Consider the following 16,929-nt stretch of genomic DNA (forward strand, 5'->3'; position numbering starts at 1 on the left):
ACGTGTATATGATTTGAAGCCACAGGTGACCTCTAGATCTCCTTGACATCATCACATCAAGAGTCAACTTTTAAGGATGAAGATAAGAGTAAAGCATAGTACAGTTTCATCTCTATGTTGCATCAGCAAACAAACTGTTTTCCTCTGTGGCTCAGTCCTCACTTTACAAGAGGAATCACCAGGGCTTAGAGAGGTAGAGGATACAGGGTACAGGGTCTAGCCCGCATCTCCTAGCCTGAGTCCACTGTGCACCCATCACATCTGTGTATGACATAATAGTGTCTCACGTGCTGAAGGATGCGCTTCTGCAAAAGCTGAAGTATCTTCTATTTGTTCTGGAATCCTCACTGTCTCTCAGAGCGCTTGTGTGGTGAGTGGGTTCCTGTGGGTTGTGTGTCAGAGCTTATATGCTGAATGGGTTTGTGTGAATTATGTGTTAGAGCTTGTGTGGTGACTGGGTCCCTGAACGCCGCCTGGAGGAGGAGAGACTGGCACTACCTTTTGTGCCCTTGTCAAAGCTTTCTTTACTTGGCTGAGAGGTTTTTCTTCGTGGAAGGTGTATTTTCCCCAAAATAAACCTCAAGTGTGTGTCACTACCAGCATGCCAGTGGATCAAAAGGCCTTTCTTTTTATTCCCACTCTTCCCACGAAATGAAAAAAAGTTCCTTTGTTACCTAAAATATCTGTGCCAGAGTGCACAGTGTTGTCTGCTAGCGCAAGTGCTTATTATTGTGGCTAATTTGGTCACATGTGTTTGAGGCAGAACAATGCCTCAGAAATTTTAAAAAGCAAAACAGCAATCTGAAGCATTTGTTGTAATGAGATGTAAATTGCCAACATCGGGAGTGGAGCCGACTAAAATTTGCAATGAAATGATTCCCACCCCCCCCACACACACACACATACACACCACCCCAACATCTTAAATTAAAAGCACTAGAGGCCCTCCCTCTGCTCTCCAATGAAACAACATGGGGCTTTTTGTTGAGATGTTTTCTGTTGGATTTTTGTCCTTTTCTTTCCTGATTCTGTAATACTGAACACATGCCTTACTGACTGATTCATTGGCCCATTCATCTGCGATGCTCTGATCCTCTGTCGTGTGCCTGCCGTGGTCCTCGGCTATTCGGTTGTCATCACCAGCTTGCATGGTATCCCTTGGACATCCCTTTTTTGTAAGAAGGAAAGCTGAAGTGACTTTCCTAAGATCATTTGTCTTGGAGACATACCCATGTCTGCTGAAAAACCATTTCAGTGCCCCCCTCTTTTTGCTGAGGCTGCTTGGTTCGTGTTTCTGCACAGTGTGCCAGAGGGAGGGGGCTGTTGCAGAGAAGTACCACTGGTGTTGAATGTCTCTGACCCAGACTGGTCTGAAATGCTCTTCCTTGAGAGCCAATACAGTAGCTTCAATGTTTGACAGCGCTCTGCTAGTTTCTGGAGAGATGAGTCTGGCCATAGGAAAAGGGGCAGAAGTGGTTATAAGGCCTCTGTGCAGGGTCTTGTGGTAGGTATGATGGGCAAAAACATACCAGCAGGGGGTGCCCACTCACTGAGTCCATGACTTAGAGAGTCAGTAGTAAGTGCCAAGTAGATGTGTAGGAATGGACAGTGGGGTCTAATTACTGAGTAGACACTGGTGCTAGACTCTGAAGTTCTTGTTCTCTTTCTCTCTCCCCGTGTGTATGTGTGTGTGTGTCTTTGTGTGTGTGTGTATGTGTGTGTGTGTATGTGTGTGTATGTGTGTGTATGTGTATGTGTGTGTGTATGTGTGTATATGTCTGTGTGTGTATGTGTCTGTGTGTGTATGTGTGTCTGTGTGTGTGTATGTGTGTGTATGTGTGTGTGTATGTGTGTGTATGTGTGTGTATGTGTGTGTATGTGTGTGTATGTGTGTGTATGTGTGTGTGTATGTGTGTGTGTATGTGTGTGTATGTGTGTGTGTGTGTATGTGTGTGTGTGTGTGTGTGTGTATGTGTGTGTGTGTGTATGTGTGTATGTGTGTGTGTATGTGTGTGTATGTGTGTGTATGTGTGTGTGTGTGTATGTGTATGTGTGTGTGTATGTGTGTGTATGTGTATGTGTGTGTGTGTATGTGTATGTGTGTGTGTATGTGTATGTGTGTGTGTTGTGTGTGTGTGTGTCTGTGTGTGTGTGTGTATGTGTGGTGGTGTTGTGTGTATGTGTGTGTGTGTGTGTGTGTGTGTGGTATGTGTGTGTATGTGTGTGTCTGTGTGTGCTGTGTGTGTGTCTGTGTGTGTCGTCGCGCTGTTGCTATCCGCCTCCCTATCTCTGTTTCCCTCGTTCCGCTTTCCTCTTGTCCGTTGTCCCCCCTTTTATGTGGGGCTAGGTCTGAGTTGTGTATCTCTCTTGCGCTAAGCCTTTCCCCGGTGCCCCGTGCCCCCTGGTCTCTGACATAAAAGGACAGTCCAGTCCCTGCCTGTGCTCAACTTCACAGCCTAGTTGAGACACCAGATGCATCTATGGAGTGAGGATGGTGTCAGGAAGGGTACAAAGGAAGCTAGAACACTTACTTCTACTGGAGCAAAGTCACAGCCAGCCTACAGTACATTCTAACCCAGTGTTCAGTCCCAAGCCAGGAGGGAGAACTGCCTCTATTTGGAAGGGCAGGGTTTTATGGAAGAAGCATCATTTGAGTCAGGTCTTGAGTCACCAAAAAGAAGGTGTCTGTGTGGGGCTCTAGAGAGGGGTCTCGGGAGAATAGACTGACAGGACTTGGAACCTGAGAGATGACACTCACTTCCTGATCTTCTGGTCTCTGCCAGTGTCAGTGCAGAGTCCTTTGTCTATAACCATAGCCCCAGACTGTCTATTATCATTAGCAGCTTCTGAAATTGATCCGGTCATGATTTCTGCTTCTTGGGCTGTACAAAGAAGTACAGACATTCCTTCTTCTCTCCACTTCTTCCCCAACGTGCTACTTAGAGTGGAGCCTTCAGAATCTTTGCCCATCCCTATGAAAGACCTGCCCGTTCTAGCTATTTGTGCCCTCTCATGACACAGAGAATTTCTAAGAGCCTGCCATGAGCCAGGTCTTACTCCAGGATCTACAGCTGCACTGTGACTAAAGGTGTGCTCTTGAAGAGCTTCACAGGGCGATACTGAAAACAAGAGTGGTAGTTAGCTGCACACACAGCTTGTAAGTTATAAAATAGAGGCTGGCTGGCTGTCCTGGGCCTTCATGGTTGTGGTGGGGGACTTAATATTTTAAGTGTAAGAGGGTGGTAAGCAAGGAGTCACAAGGTCATGGTCATGTGAGAGTTATCTTTGGTAGCCATTGAGCCATTACAGTTCTTGGTTGAGACAAGGTCTCATGTAGTCCAGGCTGGTTGGCAACTTGCTATCCAGATGGGGCAGGTTTTGAACACCTGATCCTCCCAGGCATGAATGCTGGGATTAGGGACATAAGCCTTTGCCTAACAGTCTTCCCTCTTAGAAGGAAAAGGTTTCAAGGACTTTACAAAGATGATCTAGGAACCAGTGGATACAATGGCTTTCTCAGCCCATTTCTCCTGCCACTGAACATCACAGTAGGATGAGACAGGAAGCACGTCACCCATCCTTATGGGGAAGTAGAGGAAAGACCAAATGTTTCGTTTATTCATATCTTAAAAATTCACACCTGTGGAGGAGAAACTTTGGCATGTACTTCAGAGAGTTTGGATGCATTCTTTGTTATTATCCTTTCTTCTTTAGCAAACATTTGGAAAATACCTGCCAGGTTTTGTGCATAAGGGTGGAAGTTAAAGAGCTAAGCCTTGCATAGGGCACACTTAGGAGGCACTGTCAGAAAGATAAGAGTGATTCTGTTCTTCACCCAACCAGCTTCCTCATCTGCAGCTCATTTACTTGTAGTCACGAAACTACAACACAGCAGAGCCAGGAATGGGGCTCAGTCTGTACCAAGATACTGCATGTGCTCTCATCTGCACCATCTGACCTCTACCCATTTGGTGGTCAGCTTTGTGCAAAGTTTATGCTTACATCTTTGGAGTCTCTCTTGCAGTGGGCAGCTGCTAGCTGCCAGCAACTCAGGGTTTGTACTCTTATTCTGGAAAGCCCTGTCATAAGAACTTCTGGCTACAAACTCGAAGAGACAGTCACTCTATCAGCCAAAATCTAGAATAGGGCAACTGAGCATAAAGTTGCAACTGGATCATTATGCAAGGATTCAGTAAACAAAAAGCTTTGTACCCAGTTGTCCATACAACCAGGGTAAGAAGATGCACTCCAGTTTTGCCACTCACTTAAGGTTAACGCAGAGCAATGTACAGCTCCATGATTTTTGAAGTTGTCTCCTAGACAAGTTAATCGAATCATTTGGCCTTATTTAACCATTTTCTCTGTTCCTTGGTAATTAAGACACAATAGAAAACGTAAAAAGAAAAATACTCTGTTGCTATCAAAGCTAGTAGGAAAAAAAAAGAGGCCCTCCAGAAACAGCAACTGTTTCCCCAGCTTCCTTTCACTATTTAAATCTCATGTAATTTGTGTTGATTGCATTAAAATAAAAAGTGAATGATCGCTGTATTGGGCAATCAGTAGCTTACTCTGTGTTGTATTTTAATTTCTTGGTTACAATGTCCTTGCTCAGATCCTAGGTCCCAGGAAGGGGAAGTCCTTTTCATCTCTCCCCCATAGCTTTCCTGATTTCCCTTCGTCCACATGGCCCTCGCCATCACAGGCCTCAGAGTTGAGTTTGTTGGTATGCCCACAGTTTGCATATTCTGGTAATTACCATCGCTTCTCCAGCAGTCTGAACAGAGCCTCTTTCCTATGCAGAAAGCTGAGTCTCCTGCCATTCTGCATAGACACTGACACCCTAGAAGTTGTCCTCAATCATACGTAATTACTAAAGTCTAGTTAATTCCTGCCCTTTCATTCCACCTTGTGCATTCATGCCTCAATAGTGTTTTGAAGTCTGGGTTTAAGTGTAGCATAAAGGACAAAAAGATAAGCAGCTAGCTATTTTTTTTTAGTGCCACCATATACTGATAGATGCATAGTTAAGAATATTTGCCTTTTATTTTCCTTGGAGTTCTAGACAGATCTCTTTTCTTAACTGCCTAGGTCCCGCCATTGACTTGGAAAAAGTAAAGTCAGAATGTCTCGAGCCCGAGCCGGAGTTACGGAGCACTTTCAGTGAGGAAGCAAATACGTCGTCCTATTACCCCGCTCCTGCGCCTGTCATGGACAAGTATATCCTAGACAATGGCAAGGTAGTGTTCCTCAGCTCAACATCCATTCCCCCAGGTGCTTGTAGTCAGAGGGAAGGTGGAGAACACCATTGGGCCTTCTGAACCCCCGTGGAACTGCCTGGCCTCCCAGCCGAGGCCCTGGTGACTGTGGACTTTATTACATCATAGCATAGGTTTGCCAGGACTTCCCCATCTTCCTCTTTAAAAAATTATTATGTCAAAATAACTAACCTGGCATTTTTAAATAGCTTATTAATGGCAAAGAGTTTTTTTTTTAAATGACTTCCTTTGTTAGTTTGAAATTCTTCCTTCCTTCCCATGAATTCAGGTACCCAGAGTGTAAGGTTAACTCACTGTAGAGAGCGACTCGGTGTACATTCATTCACCATTTGCAAGGTAGATGTTCCCAGCTCCCGGGTAGATCCTGGGGATAGAGGAGTAAATGAGCCATACTCCTTGTCGCTGAGTCACTGGCCCAGTGCTCCAGGGCTGCACATAATGCCTCCTATTTTCTCACATGACACTTGAAAGCAAATCATGAAAGAATACATAATCCCCGGTGGAAAGGAGAAGTCTGTCGGATCCCTTTGTCCAGGCCCTGGTAAAATCCAGCTTTAGTGTTACACTCCATCCACTACCACACACATTTCAGACTCACTTCTCCCTGGCCCCTAAGAGTCGTCTCTGTCAGCTCATTTATCTTGCCTCATGTTTTGGGTGGACTCTGGTTGATACTGTTCCCTAGTGAAAAGAAACGATTGTTTCACTTGGTTTGTCTAGATATAGCCCCCCACACACAACTATCTAGACTGAACCGAAGAAATTGTTGTCGAGTTATGGAAAGGAAACTTGTTAATCTTCAGGGCTCTTTTGGACGTGCTGCCATGCCCTGCGTCTTTCACTGACCACTGACTGCTCTGCAGTGCCAGGCAGGACTTGATGGAGCAGCCCACAGGCCTTGTGTTCGCTTCGCTCAGCAGCCTTTCCCAGGAAGCTTTGCAGAGGAGTGGAGGCTGGAAGCCTGAGTCTTAGTTCATAGCATAGCTCTAGTTCTGTACTTCCTGCATGACGTCAGGCGGGCCCTTGGCCTTTCTGAGCCTATGCATCCTTGTCTGTAAGAAGCAGATGGGATTGATGCTTTCTATAGGCCATTTGGGAGTGAAAGTGTGCGTCTAAGTTTGGTAAACCTTCCAAACTGAAGAGACTATGGGAGAAGCGTTCCAGGTCTCTTGATTTCCTTTCAGCAGTGGCCACATTGTGGAGTGATTGAAGAATTTTTCTTAAGTTGCTTCCAGGAGAAATCTGTTTGTCTCTTGCTTTGAAGGCTGCCAGGCAGCTTCTGAGCTCTGCTGCAAAAGTAGCATTCTTTCCCAAGAAAATAGGCCTCAGAAACCTTATTTAATTTTTAACACACACATTAAACACGCCGCCTCTTGAAAATGCCTCTTTTGCTTTCTACCAGCCGCTGTTTTAAATTTCACCCAGCTTTTCTTTGAGACTAATTTGTAGTCAGGTAGAGAACTCTGTGGACAGGGAGGAAAGGAAGCAGACATTGGAAACGGATGGCAGCTCAAGGCAGTAGGTGCCACATGCCGGTAGTTGGTTGCCCTGTGACTGTTCCTGGCTCTGCTGTCTTGCCTGACCGAATCTCTGCAAGGCTTGTGAAGCTGGAACCTGATCCATTTGCTACTAGAAATCAGTTTCATCCTGTAAAACACTTCACAAAGTAGTTCTTGAAGTCCATACTATCAGATGCCATATTTTTATAACCTTCTCTGACAAGGGAAGGTAACATTTTGATCAAATGTTACCATGGTTTCATGAAATGGGCTTGCCCCATAGATCACTTTCTGATTCTGATGTGCTTTATCTAAGATGTTTTTATTTAAAAAAAAAAATACTCATTGAATTATAAGATTGCAAAGACCGTTACACAATCTGCCTCATGACTTACCTGTTAAGTAACAGATCTTGAAAATGCACCCAGAGCAGGGCCTCATCTGCTCTGTGCTACAGGTTAAAGACAGGAGGCAACCAAAAACCAGATCTCCTAGTTCCTAGGCCAAGGTTCTTTGCAGTCTGTCTTGCTGTGCCCCTGGGAACTGCACACTGCACCAGGCAGCCATGAATGTGCTGCTCTCAGCAGCCCTTGTCTCATTGCTCAGCGTGGACCTGTGATGGATCTTTCTGAGACCAAGGGACCATTTCTCTCCATGCTATGGCACTGCCATTGTACTCAGGTGGATGCTAGAAAATTCTTTGTTCTCTTAAGGAAGAGCTGCTCATCAGAGATGAAGCCATAATGATATATTAAATATGTCCATATGTTTAATATTGTTTTGAGTTTAGAGTAGTCTTGGTCACTCTGCAGGAGGCAGAAGGGGGAAAGCCTTTGACCTCTCCCAGCTTCAGTAATGGCTGTAGGTAGGCTGATACTTCACAGGGAGCGTAGCAACCCTGTGGCAGCTAAGCAATCTTTCCCAGATTGTGGACTGGGTAAAATGAAAATCCGAGTACCTGAAAATGACAGGAATCTGTCATCTTAAGGACATCCCTTCCTTTCCTGACCAGAGAGATGCAAGGGCAGAGATGCTGATGGAAAAGAAGGTCAAGGGTGTAGCAGCCTCTGGCCGTAAATTCTCACACTCTGTTCATCTCATTTAGTGTCTGGCTTACCCCTCTGTGAACTGGAGGATGAGCTGTCTGTTTGAGAAAAATGAGGCTCAGACAAATATGGTGACTGGCCCATGTTAATCAACTGACAGAAGAGACAGCATCTACACCCGGGCGTGGCCGCTCAGAACCCATCCTCTTCCTGTCCCAGCACTGGAGGAAAAGAGGTAGATGTGTTCAGGGCCTTTAGAGAGGGATGGACTTAGTGGTTTAGTGATAAAATGGAGGCAGGTTGAGGAGATCATGTCTGATGTAAGAAATAGGAAGTTGTTCAAGTTTTCAAAGGGTTGACATAAAGACACAGAATTGAAGCCTGCGGAAGTCATCTAGTCAAAGGAGAAGAGCGATGTTTCAGGGAGGTGCTTGTCAGTGATTACAAGGTGAGGTGCATGGAGCAGCCGCTGGAGAGAAAGCCAGTCATCCGGGCTGTGTTCCAGTTTGCATCTTCCTGTAGTGTACTATACTGGGAGCTGGCACAGGATGTGGCCTGCAGGTGCAGAAGACACCAAAGGAAACCTATAATAACCAGGGACTGCTGTGGTAGCTGTGCACTTTTCAGCCACATCAGCCCCACCTCGGCACTCGGGCTCCATCAGGGCCGGCCAGGAGGGCATGAGCTAGGCTACTCAGATTTCAGACTGAGTTTCGATTTTTAGTTCCTCAAATTTGTGTTCGCATGTGTAAAATAGGAACAGCAGTTTCTACCTGCTTCTAGCCCTTTGGCCATTCTGAGGATTAAGGAAGTTGAGTTCATTATAGGCACTCAGAAATGTGGCTCCTTTTTCCTCTAGAACACTGGCTTACATGACTTCATCTCTCTCCCAGAGTAATAAATCAAGCCAGGTGGTATAGTGCTGTCAAAGGGCTGATGCAGGAGAATTGCTGCTTATGTCTCTGGTTTTCTCTTTCAAAATCTAGTCTAGAGCAAACTCCCTAGTCTCCCTCCCATCTCAGGAAGCTTGTGTGGCTGGCTTCAGAGTGTCATCAAGGGAGGGACACAGGTCCGTCTGGGCCTTGCACTCAGCATGCTACCCACCTGGCACAGACTGCCCATCTGCAGTTCAGAAGTGAACAGGGGAAAAAGGCCAAATTTGACCTTGGGCTCTGGCTGCTAAGCCAGCCCCAGGCAGCACATCTCAGCCCAGGGCTTCTTTTCTTTCTGAGCAGAACAAACTGATTTGCAGTACTGAAGTGCTCAGCACAGAGAGGCCAGGTGGGTCTGGTTCCCTAGCCCTCCCACAGTGGGCTGAATGATCTTTTGAGCAAAAGAAGGCGAAGCTAGGCGTGCCATGTGCCGTGTCTAGCATTTGCTTAGCAACTAGAGTGAGCTGCCTGGTTGTTTTGTTTTGATAGATAGAAAACCACGGTAATTGATGAAGGTTGGCCTGGCTGCCCATCCCTGTGTCCACCTTCCTTTACATGCCAAACTTCAGTGGGATCTTTAATCATTTCTTGAGCAATTGTTCTTACATTCTGCCATCAATGTGTGTGTGGTGTGTGTGTGCGTGTGCGTGTGTGTGTGTGTGTGTGTGTGTGTGTGTGTGTGTGTGCGTGCATGTGTGTGCGCGTGCACGTGCACGCGCTCATGTGTGCCATCTCAAGCCAGGACCTCTCCAAGACGTCTCCTGACCATGCCTTGGTGATGATCAGCAGGTCTTTAAAAAAAGAGGGGCCTTTGGCAGAGATTTCTTACATCACTTGGAAAGGTCATCTCATTAACAGGCCCCTACCCTCCATCCCATGGAGGCCATTTCTGTGTCCATAAGGACAACAGAAACTCAACCTAAAGGGCAATGTCTATTAAATGTTAGAACTATTGTTTTAAAATAATGAATATTACTATTGGTCCACAAGTTGTTAAGGGCCAAATATGGGGACACATTTTAAAGCTGTAGATCATTGCTCAACATTGTGGAAGCAGAGAAGGTAGAGTGATTTATTGGCTCTCACTGTCACTCTGGCTGTTTCTCTTCTAGGCCACACGATATTGTGTTCTGGTGTGTGTGCTACTGAAATCAAACCGGATACATTGTGGTTGCGTTTAATTTCTTAAAATGCCAGGTGTTCTGAGCCAGAAGGATGAACTTTGAGATGAAATCCAAGTCTCCCACTTCGTAGATAGGGAAACTGCAGTTTGAGCTGGGGAAGGGCTCACACAGCCACACGCCTGCTGGCTGCAGAGCCAGGCAGCTGCTCTGCCCCTGCCAACTGGCAGGGCTTTTATAACTTAGCTCTAAATTGGAATTATCTAGGGAGCTAAACTATCCTGATGTCTAGGCCACACCCAGACCAAATATAGCGAAATCTTGGAAAGGAGGCCTAGCCACCAGTGATTATTGCAGCTGGCTGAGTGCTGCCCTGCATGCAGCCTCCACCATGTTAGCGGGAGGTATTGCCTTAGAGTGTGCAGGTACAAGAGGGTCTGATCTTTCTAGAGTGTAACGCACATAAGCATATGTGTCCTGGGCATGGCTGGGCCAGCAGCCGTGTAGTAACACAAGTACAGTTTAGAATTCCAGCTCTGCCACTCAAGAGTGGGGTGACTTCTAAAGTCACTTCACCTTTCCGGACTTGGTTTTCCCATCAGAAATGACAATGCTGTCATAGCCCCTTAGGCCTGGTGTATTGCAGAGATTCCAGTAGAGATGTTGTTGTTGTATCTGTGGCGTGAAACCCTTACACTGGGGAAGTGGAGTTTGAAAGGACAGAAGCGGCCTCCAGCTGTCTTCCTGTCGAACTGAACAGGTGTGGTGTTCTTACCTCTTTCAGGTCCATCTGGGAAGCGGGATTTGGGTTGACGAGGAGAAATGGCACCAGCTACAAGTAACCCAAGGAGATTCTAAGTACACGAAGAACTTGGCAGTCATGATCTGGGGAACAGATGTTCTGAAAAACAGAAGTGTCACTGGAGTTGCCACAAAAAAAAAGAAGGATGCAATCCCGAAGCCACCCCTCTCTCCTCACAAGCTAAGCATCGTCAGAGGTAGCTCACCTAGTGGGAGTGCAATGCTGGACTGCCTGTCCTTCACTCTGTCACAAATGTTTTATGCGGGGTTCAGTTAGGTGGACGCTTCCTGGAGCCTCTATATGCCAGGCCCTGAATGGGACATGGGAGCATAGAGGCACACGTCATAGCTGTGGTCAGAGATCTCACTCTGGACAGGACAAATGAATGTGGACAGTGGCACAAATACAACTCAGGGGACAGTGGTTGTGCTGGGAGTTGTCAGGAGGGGAGGATGCCCCTCGCTGGGAAAGCTGCAACGAGTCCCAGGGAGAGGGGTTGCTGACTAGGGCCTTTCAGTGCTCATCAGAGGCAGAGGTGGGGTGAGGTGAGTGAGAAGAACCTCAGGAGGCACAAGCACCTTGTGTCTAGAGAGCAGCAAAGGTCGAGGCTGGGGAAACTTCTTATTTTAGTCATGTCTAGAGCAGTCGATGAGATAGAGCTGTTTATGCAGCTTTCTTTCTGGAGCTGGGGAAGGCAGGCAGAGAATTAGGGCATCATCTGTCATCCAAAGATATGGCTGCAACCCATACCTCCTTACCGATCTTCCCTCTCTCTCTCTCTCTCCTTTCCATCCTTCTTTCCTCCCTTCTTCCTCTGCTTCCCTGTTCCGTCTTTCCCTCCTTTCCTCTTTGCAATCTTCTTTCTCCTTTTTTGTTTGCTGGTTTTTTCCTTTTTTTTTTTTTCCCCTTGTGTTTTGGTTTTGTTGTTGTTGTTGTTGTTTTGCACTGTTTTGTTTTTTGAGACCAGGTTTTTCTATGTGTAGCCTTGACTGTCCTAGACTAGCTTTGTAGACCAGCTGGCCTTGAACTCTCAGCGACCCACATGCCTCTGCCTCCCAGAGTGCTGAGATTACAGGGGTGCGCTACCATGCCTGGCTCCTTCCCATTCTCTTCTTTCGCTTGCCCGCCCCCTCCATTTCCTAAGTCCTTACTCTTTGCTGGACCCTCTCCCGGGCATTAAAAACACAAAGGATAAGACAGAGCGCATCTACAAGGAGCCCAGTCTCTTGGTGAAAATAAATATAGGAACAATAGTACTATATAGCCAGTACAAAGTAAGGAGCATAGTATAAGGACCAGAATAAATGCAGTAAGCACTAATTATTATGAGTACTTGTTATAGCCCATTATAATACAGCAATATTTGTCTTAAACACTTTTACACATTAACTTACTACCCCGGTAGCAGTCCTACTATTGTTATTATCCTTTTCACAGATAAGGAAACTAGGCCATGGGGGTAGTAGGTACTTCTACCCAGGTTATAGTAGTATGCGGAGGAAAGCCAGGAGGCCAGGGGTGGCTTCGGAGTCTGTTCCTAAGCACTGTTCTCTAAATGTCTAGGTCTGCCACGTTTTGATGTACAAAGTAAGACTCAGTCTGGCAAATGTCTAGTCTGAGCTGGTCTTATACTTGAGCACATTCTGGGGCCAAATGACAAATACATCTATGATGCAGTCAGGCAGCTTTGGGTTCTCTGAGTTTCATCCACGATACGAAGAGACAAAGGTCTGTATCAGCTCTGATGGGGAGAAGGCCCATTGGAACAGATGGCATCCAGCTAAGAGTGCCACTGCAAAAGGCAGCCTGGGAAGGTCAGAGGAACAGTGGGTCAGGCAGAGACCAGCAGGCTCAAGTGAAGCAGCTCAGGGGAGAGAGAAATGGCTGCACAGCTGAAAGTGACATCAGAGAGGTGGGTAAGAGCCAGTCTTACAGCGAACTGAAAGCCACAGTGAGCAGCTTGGGTTTGCAGAGGCCTCAGACGCCATCAGTTGCAGAGGCGATCCCTGGGGAGATCAAAGAGCGCCAACACTGTCACAGACTAAGGTTGGAACACAGGCAGAGAACGACCAGTTATGTCGTATGTTCTAAAGGTCAAGGAAGCTAAGGTCACAGCTATGAGGTTTCAGAGTCTGGATTCAAACCCACTCGTTCTCGGCCTTTCTGGTGCAGCACAGGTGTCTCTCCTGGCTAGCTCGGAATGAATTTGTGAAGCTTCATGAAACTTCATAATAGCTTCATAAAGAAGGCAGCCATTTATTTTGAGATAATAAGGGGCAACCTTTAGTCAGCTGCTGTCTGAAATGGAGCATCTTTATTCAAGAGGTCGCCCTGAGAAAGGCCTTGCTTGGGAAGGCAGCCCTGCTTTGCTCGGGAGATGCCAACCTTCAATTCTGTTACACAAGTCAGAATGTGGCTCAGCAGGTCCCAGGTAGCTTGAGATAACTATTGTGGTTTGGTATGAAATTAACAGCTGAGTGTCTGCCTCCATTACAAGAGACTGCAGCTGACTGCTGCGTGTTTAGTGCCCAGTGCAGTTCCCAGCCCTAAAGAAGGCTTGAACACAGGAAGCCCGAGGCCTTGGACTGACCCTGAGCCACACTAGACGTGACTTCTCACTTTCCCTCTTTCTCTGCTTTCTCTTCAGCTAATGGAAATCTTTAGCTGTTCACTGATCACTTCCCCCTCTTCTTTTGTTTCCTTGGCTGAACACTTATGTGCTTTATTTTTTGTTCTTTTTTTTTTTTTTTTTTTTTTTTTTTTTTTTTTTTTTTGGAAAGGATCTTATTCTGTAGCCCAGCCTGGCCACAAGTTCCTAGTCATCCTCTTGTCTCCACCTCTGTCTGTCGCACTGCCCCTGTTAAAGGCTCTGCACAGCATTTCTTACTTACTTGTTGACTGTCTTTCTCCCTCTTCTCCATTAGAAGTTCAGCTTTATGAGCATCTTGTTTGAGACTTAGAGAGAGTAAGCACTTAAGAGCCTTGGCCTTTCCCATGCAGCCTAGAGCCCTTTTGTGTTCCCTTTCTTAATGAATAGCGTATGCAGAGGGGTACATCTCCCTCCCCCTCCAACATGCTTGCCTCTCCATCTTTCCTGTTTCTAAACATCTCTTAATCCCTCTCTGTCTGTCCAGACCCATTCTACTCTCATAATTCAGGCTTAGCCATGTTCTCTCTCTCCCTCCCTCCCTCCCTCCCTCCCTCCCTCCCTCCCTCCCTCCCTCCCTCCCTCCCTCCCTTTCTCTCTCTCTCTCTCTCTCTCTCTCTCTCTCTCTCTCTCTCCTGAAACCTCCAGACCCTTTCCCTCATTATGTAACTGGAGAGACCTCTCTGAAAGCAGACATGACCCCATCTCACCCTCACCCCCAGCCAGCCCAACCACCCCAGCCAGTTCAGAGTCCCCACGATTAGCAGTCAACTTCTGACCATGTCATGCCGGCACGTTCACAGTCTGGCTGCCGGCTGTATCTCTGGCAGTAGTTTTTAGTTATTAGCAGAATGAACTGAGCAAGCCTCATTCACTCTGGCCTCAGGGGATTCTCAAGTATTATTCCTCACGCCTGGACCAGCCACATCCCCTCTCCCTATCCTGTTGTGCCAGCTATTGCTGCTCACAGTAGATCTGCTTGAGATCTTATCCCCCCTCCCCGGCCCCTTGAGAGATTTTTCTTGACCTCTTAGTGTCACTGAGTGCTTCCATCCTGAATCCCAGAGCACCCAGTACCTAGTTCAGTCTCCCCGCCCCCTTGGAGGCTTTCTGGACCCTTGGCTATGGCAGAGTAAACCAAGCTGGGGTTTCAGGCTTCCCGTGCCAATGGGAATCTCTTGATGTTTTTACTTTTCACTGCAGCCAGGCAGGTTTGAGGTCTGTGTGCCATCCCACCACACAGTCACCATTTTTTAAGCTTAATTATTTGAATGATTCCAGCTTGCATTTGGCTGGTTCCTCCTGGGCAAGCTGTCTGGCAGGACTGGGTTGTTTATATTTATTTTGTGTGATGTGAGTATACTTTGCCACATTGGGCATATAAAAGTGGCAGAAGTCTTCACACTCACAGCACTGTGAAGATTTTCTCTTCTCTTTCATGTTAAAATCATACGCTAGCAGATAGCAGACCGATGAGAGACATCTGACCCTGCTCTAGAGAGATGAAAACTGGAGGACAGAGCCAGGTCTTGCTCTGATGACAAACTCCAAAATGACAGTTAAACCTTATTAAAGTAGAATGACCTTTTGCGGAGTATCTAAGCTTTCTAAATGAGCCACAGCATTGCATTCTGGTTAATTTTTATAACTTTTTTTAATGGGACACATTAGCACTGTTATAAACCTTGTTAATTAAGCAATAATCTCAAATGCTCCCTGGCAGAGGGACACATTCCCAGCAACTGCGGGTGATTAATAAGGAGAGTCTAACAAAAGCCTTTTAATCAGAGCTGTTACCCCAGGAAATGAAGATGATTGGAATTCTGTGGAGGCCTTCCCGACCACATTCCACAACATGTGTCCTTCTCTTTCCACTAATACCCCTAGGGCCATCACTTCCACACTCCTGTCTTTTGTTCTTTCTCCTGCCTTTATTGTGTTGAAGACTACAGGAGAGACAGAACTCCCTGGGCTACCTGACCTGACACAGGGTTGGATAGTGCCAGTTAGCCCAACTTTCTCCGAGAGGCATCTGGGATGAGAGCCATGTTTGGGCCTGAACAGCTCTTGACACACTTCTCCCTGATTTAGATTAGGTCCAAGCAAGGTTGCTTAGCTGGTAACATAGTCCTGACTTAGGGAAGTAGGGGATGATGGGATTTTTATCAGATCATAATCTGTACTTCCACAGGAAACTCCACAGGCATGGGAGCAGAGTGCCGGGTAGACTTCAGTCTCCTCACTCAGCTGGAACCTGAAGCCAAGGTCTTCTGGAAGAGAGCACAAGACACTTGCTTTTTTGAGTGCCTTGTAAAGGGAAGGGATTGTAGTTAGACAGAGCAGAAGACCCAGCGTCCTATCTCAGTCCTTACAGACAAGTGAAGATAGGAAGACTGAACATTCAAGGAACGGTGTTCAGGAGGCAGTGGAGGCCAGTTAAGGCACTTGTGTAAGCCTCAGTGAAAAGGAAAAGGCAGCCTGGAGAAAGCACATTTGTGACACACACACACACACACACACACACACACACACACACACTCACACACACACACTGAGCAGTATGGATGTGAGAAGAATTGGTCCTTACTCCTACTTGGAAAGGCAGGATGTGGTGAAGCAGCCATGGCGTCTGACCTGAACCTCCCATTCACCTTAGTCCCCAGGCTTCTCCCATGTGAGTGGAAGATTTAGCATAACGTAGTTACAAGTTCCATCCCTGTATCATCACTGTGATCTCTGTGGGTAGGCAAGGCCATGGTTATCCATCACAATTCCTTAGAGTTGGATTGTCACTCTGTTTTCTAAGTGAGGAAACTCACGATCAAAGAAGTATTAGTTTCATCTATGATTATACACCCTACCCATACCCAGGCCCTTTTATGTCTAGGCTATATTTGGGTGGGGGCATGTGTGTATTTGTGTGTGTGTGTGTGTGTGTGTGTGTGTGTGTGTGTGTGTGTGTGTGTGTGTGTGTGCTTAGTGCACATAGAGATTAGTCTTGTTTCTCTGGTGCCACTCATTCTATTTTGGGGAAAAGGGTCTCCTTACTGGCCTGGAACTCAACAATTATTACTAGTTAGCTAGCCAGTGAGCCCTAGGACTTCACTTGTCTCTGCCTCCCAATGCTGGGATTACAAGCATGAACCACTGTGGCTGACTATTTTTGTATGAGCTCTGAAGATGGAATTCATGTCTTCCTGCCTTCCAGGCAAGAACTTTCCCAACTGGGATCTCTCCCTACATGTTATATCTAGAATTTTTATACCCTCTCAGTCTTCCCTGGAAAACCATTCATTCATTCATTCATTCATTCATTCATTGAACATATACTTATGTAGTCTTTCTCCTTTATCACTCACTGCACTAGGCTCTGGGAAATTAACAGTTCCACAAACATAAAATAACTGTAGCAAGTTCATATGGACACTGTATTCCTTATTTCTTGAAAGGTGAAAGGGGTTTACATATGTTTGCTCTACATACTTCCGGGCATTCTTCTAAAAGTTGTTTTGTTTGTTGTCCTAGTTAATGATATGGGGATTCTAGGGTAATAATTTATACCAAATCTCTAGTCTGGGAGACTCGCTGAAAATCAGGCTTCAGTCA

The 16,929-nt window shown here is 46.3% G+C and overlaps 2 protein-coding genes across 2 annotated transcripts in view; both read left to right on the forward strand.

Moving 5' to 3' along the window:
- The window catches only part of Agbl4 (AGBL carboxypeptidase 4), a 1,177,749-nt gene that overhangs the window by 972,317 nt on the left and 188,503 nt on the right, over positions 1-16,929 (forward strand). The gene's annotated exons all lie outside the window — the stretch shown is intronic.
- Bend5 (BEN domain containing 5) overlaps positions 1-16,929 on the forward strand; it is a 46,229-nt gene that overhangs the window by 27,681 nt on the left and 1,619 nt on the right. The window contains exons 4-5 of the mRNA XM_051171889.1: positions 5,089-5,237; positions 10,659-10,872. Of these exons, the coding sequence (XP_051027846.1) occupies positions 5,089-5,237; positions 10,659-10,872 (363 nt within the window). The remainder of the gene's footprint in view (positions 1-5,088; positions 5,238-10,658; positions 10,873-16,929) is intronic.

Source organism: Acomys russatus, chromosome 29 (genome assembly GCF_903995435.1).
Source record: "Acomys russatus chromosome 29, mAcoRus1.1, whole genome shotgun sequence".
NCBI lineage: Eukaryota > Metazoa > Chordata > Mammalia > Rodentia > Muridae > Acomys > Acomys russatus.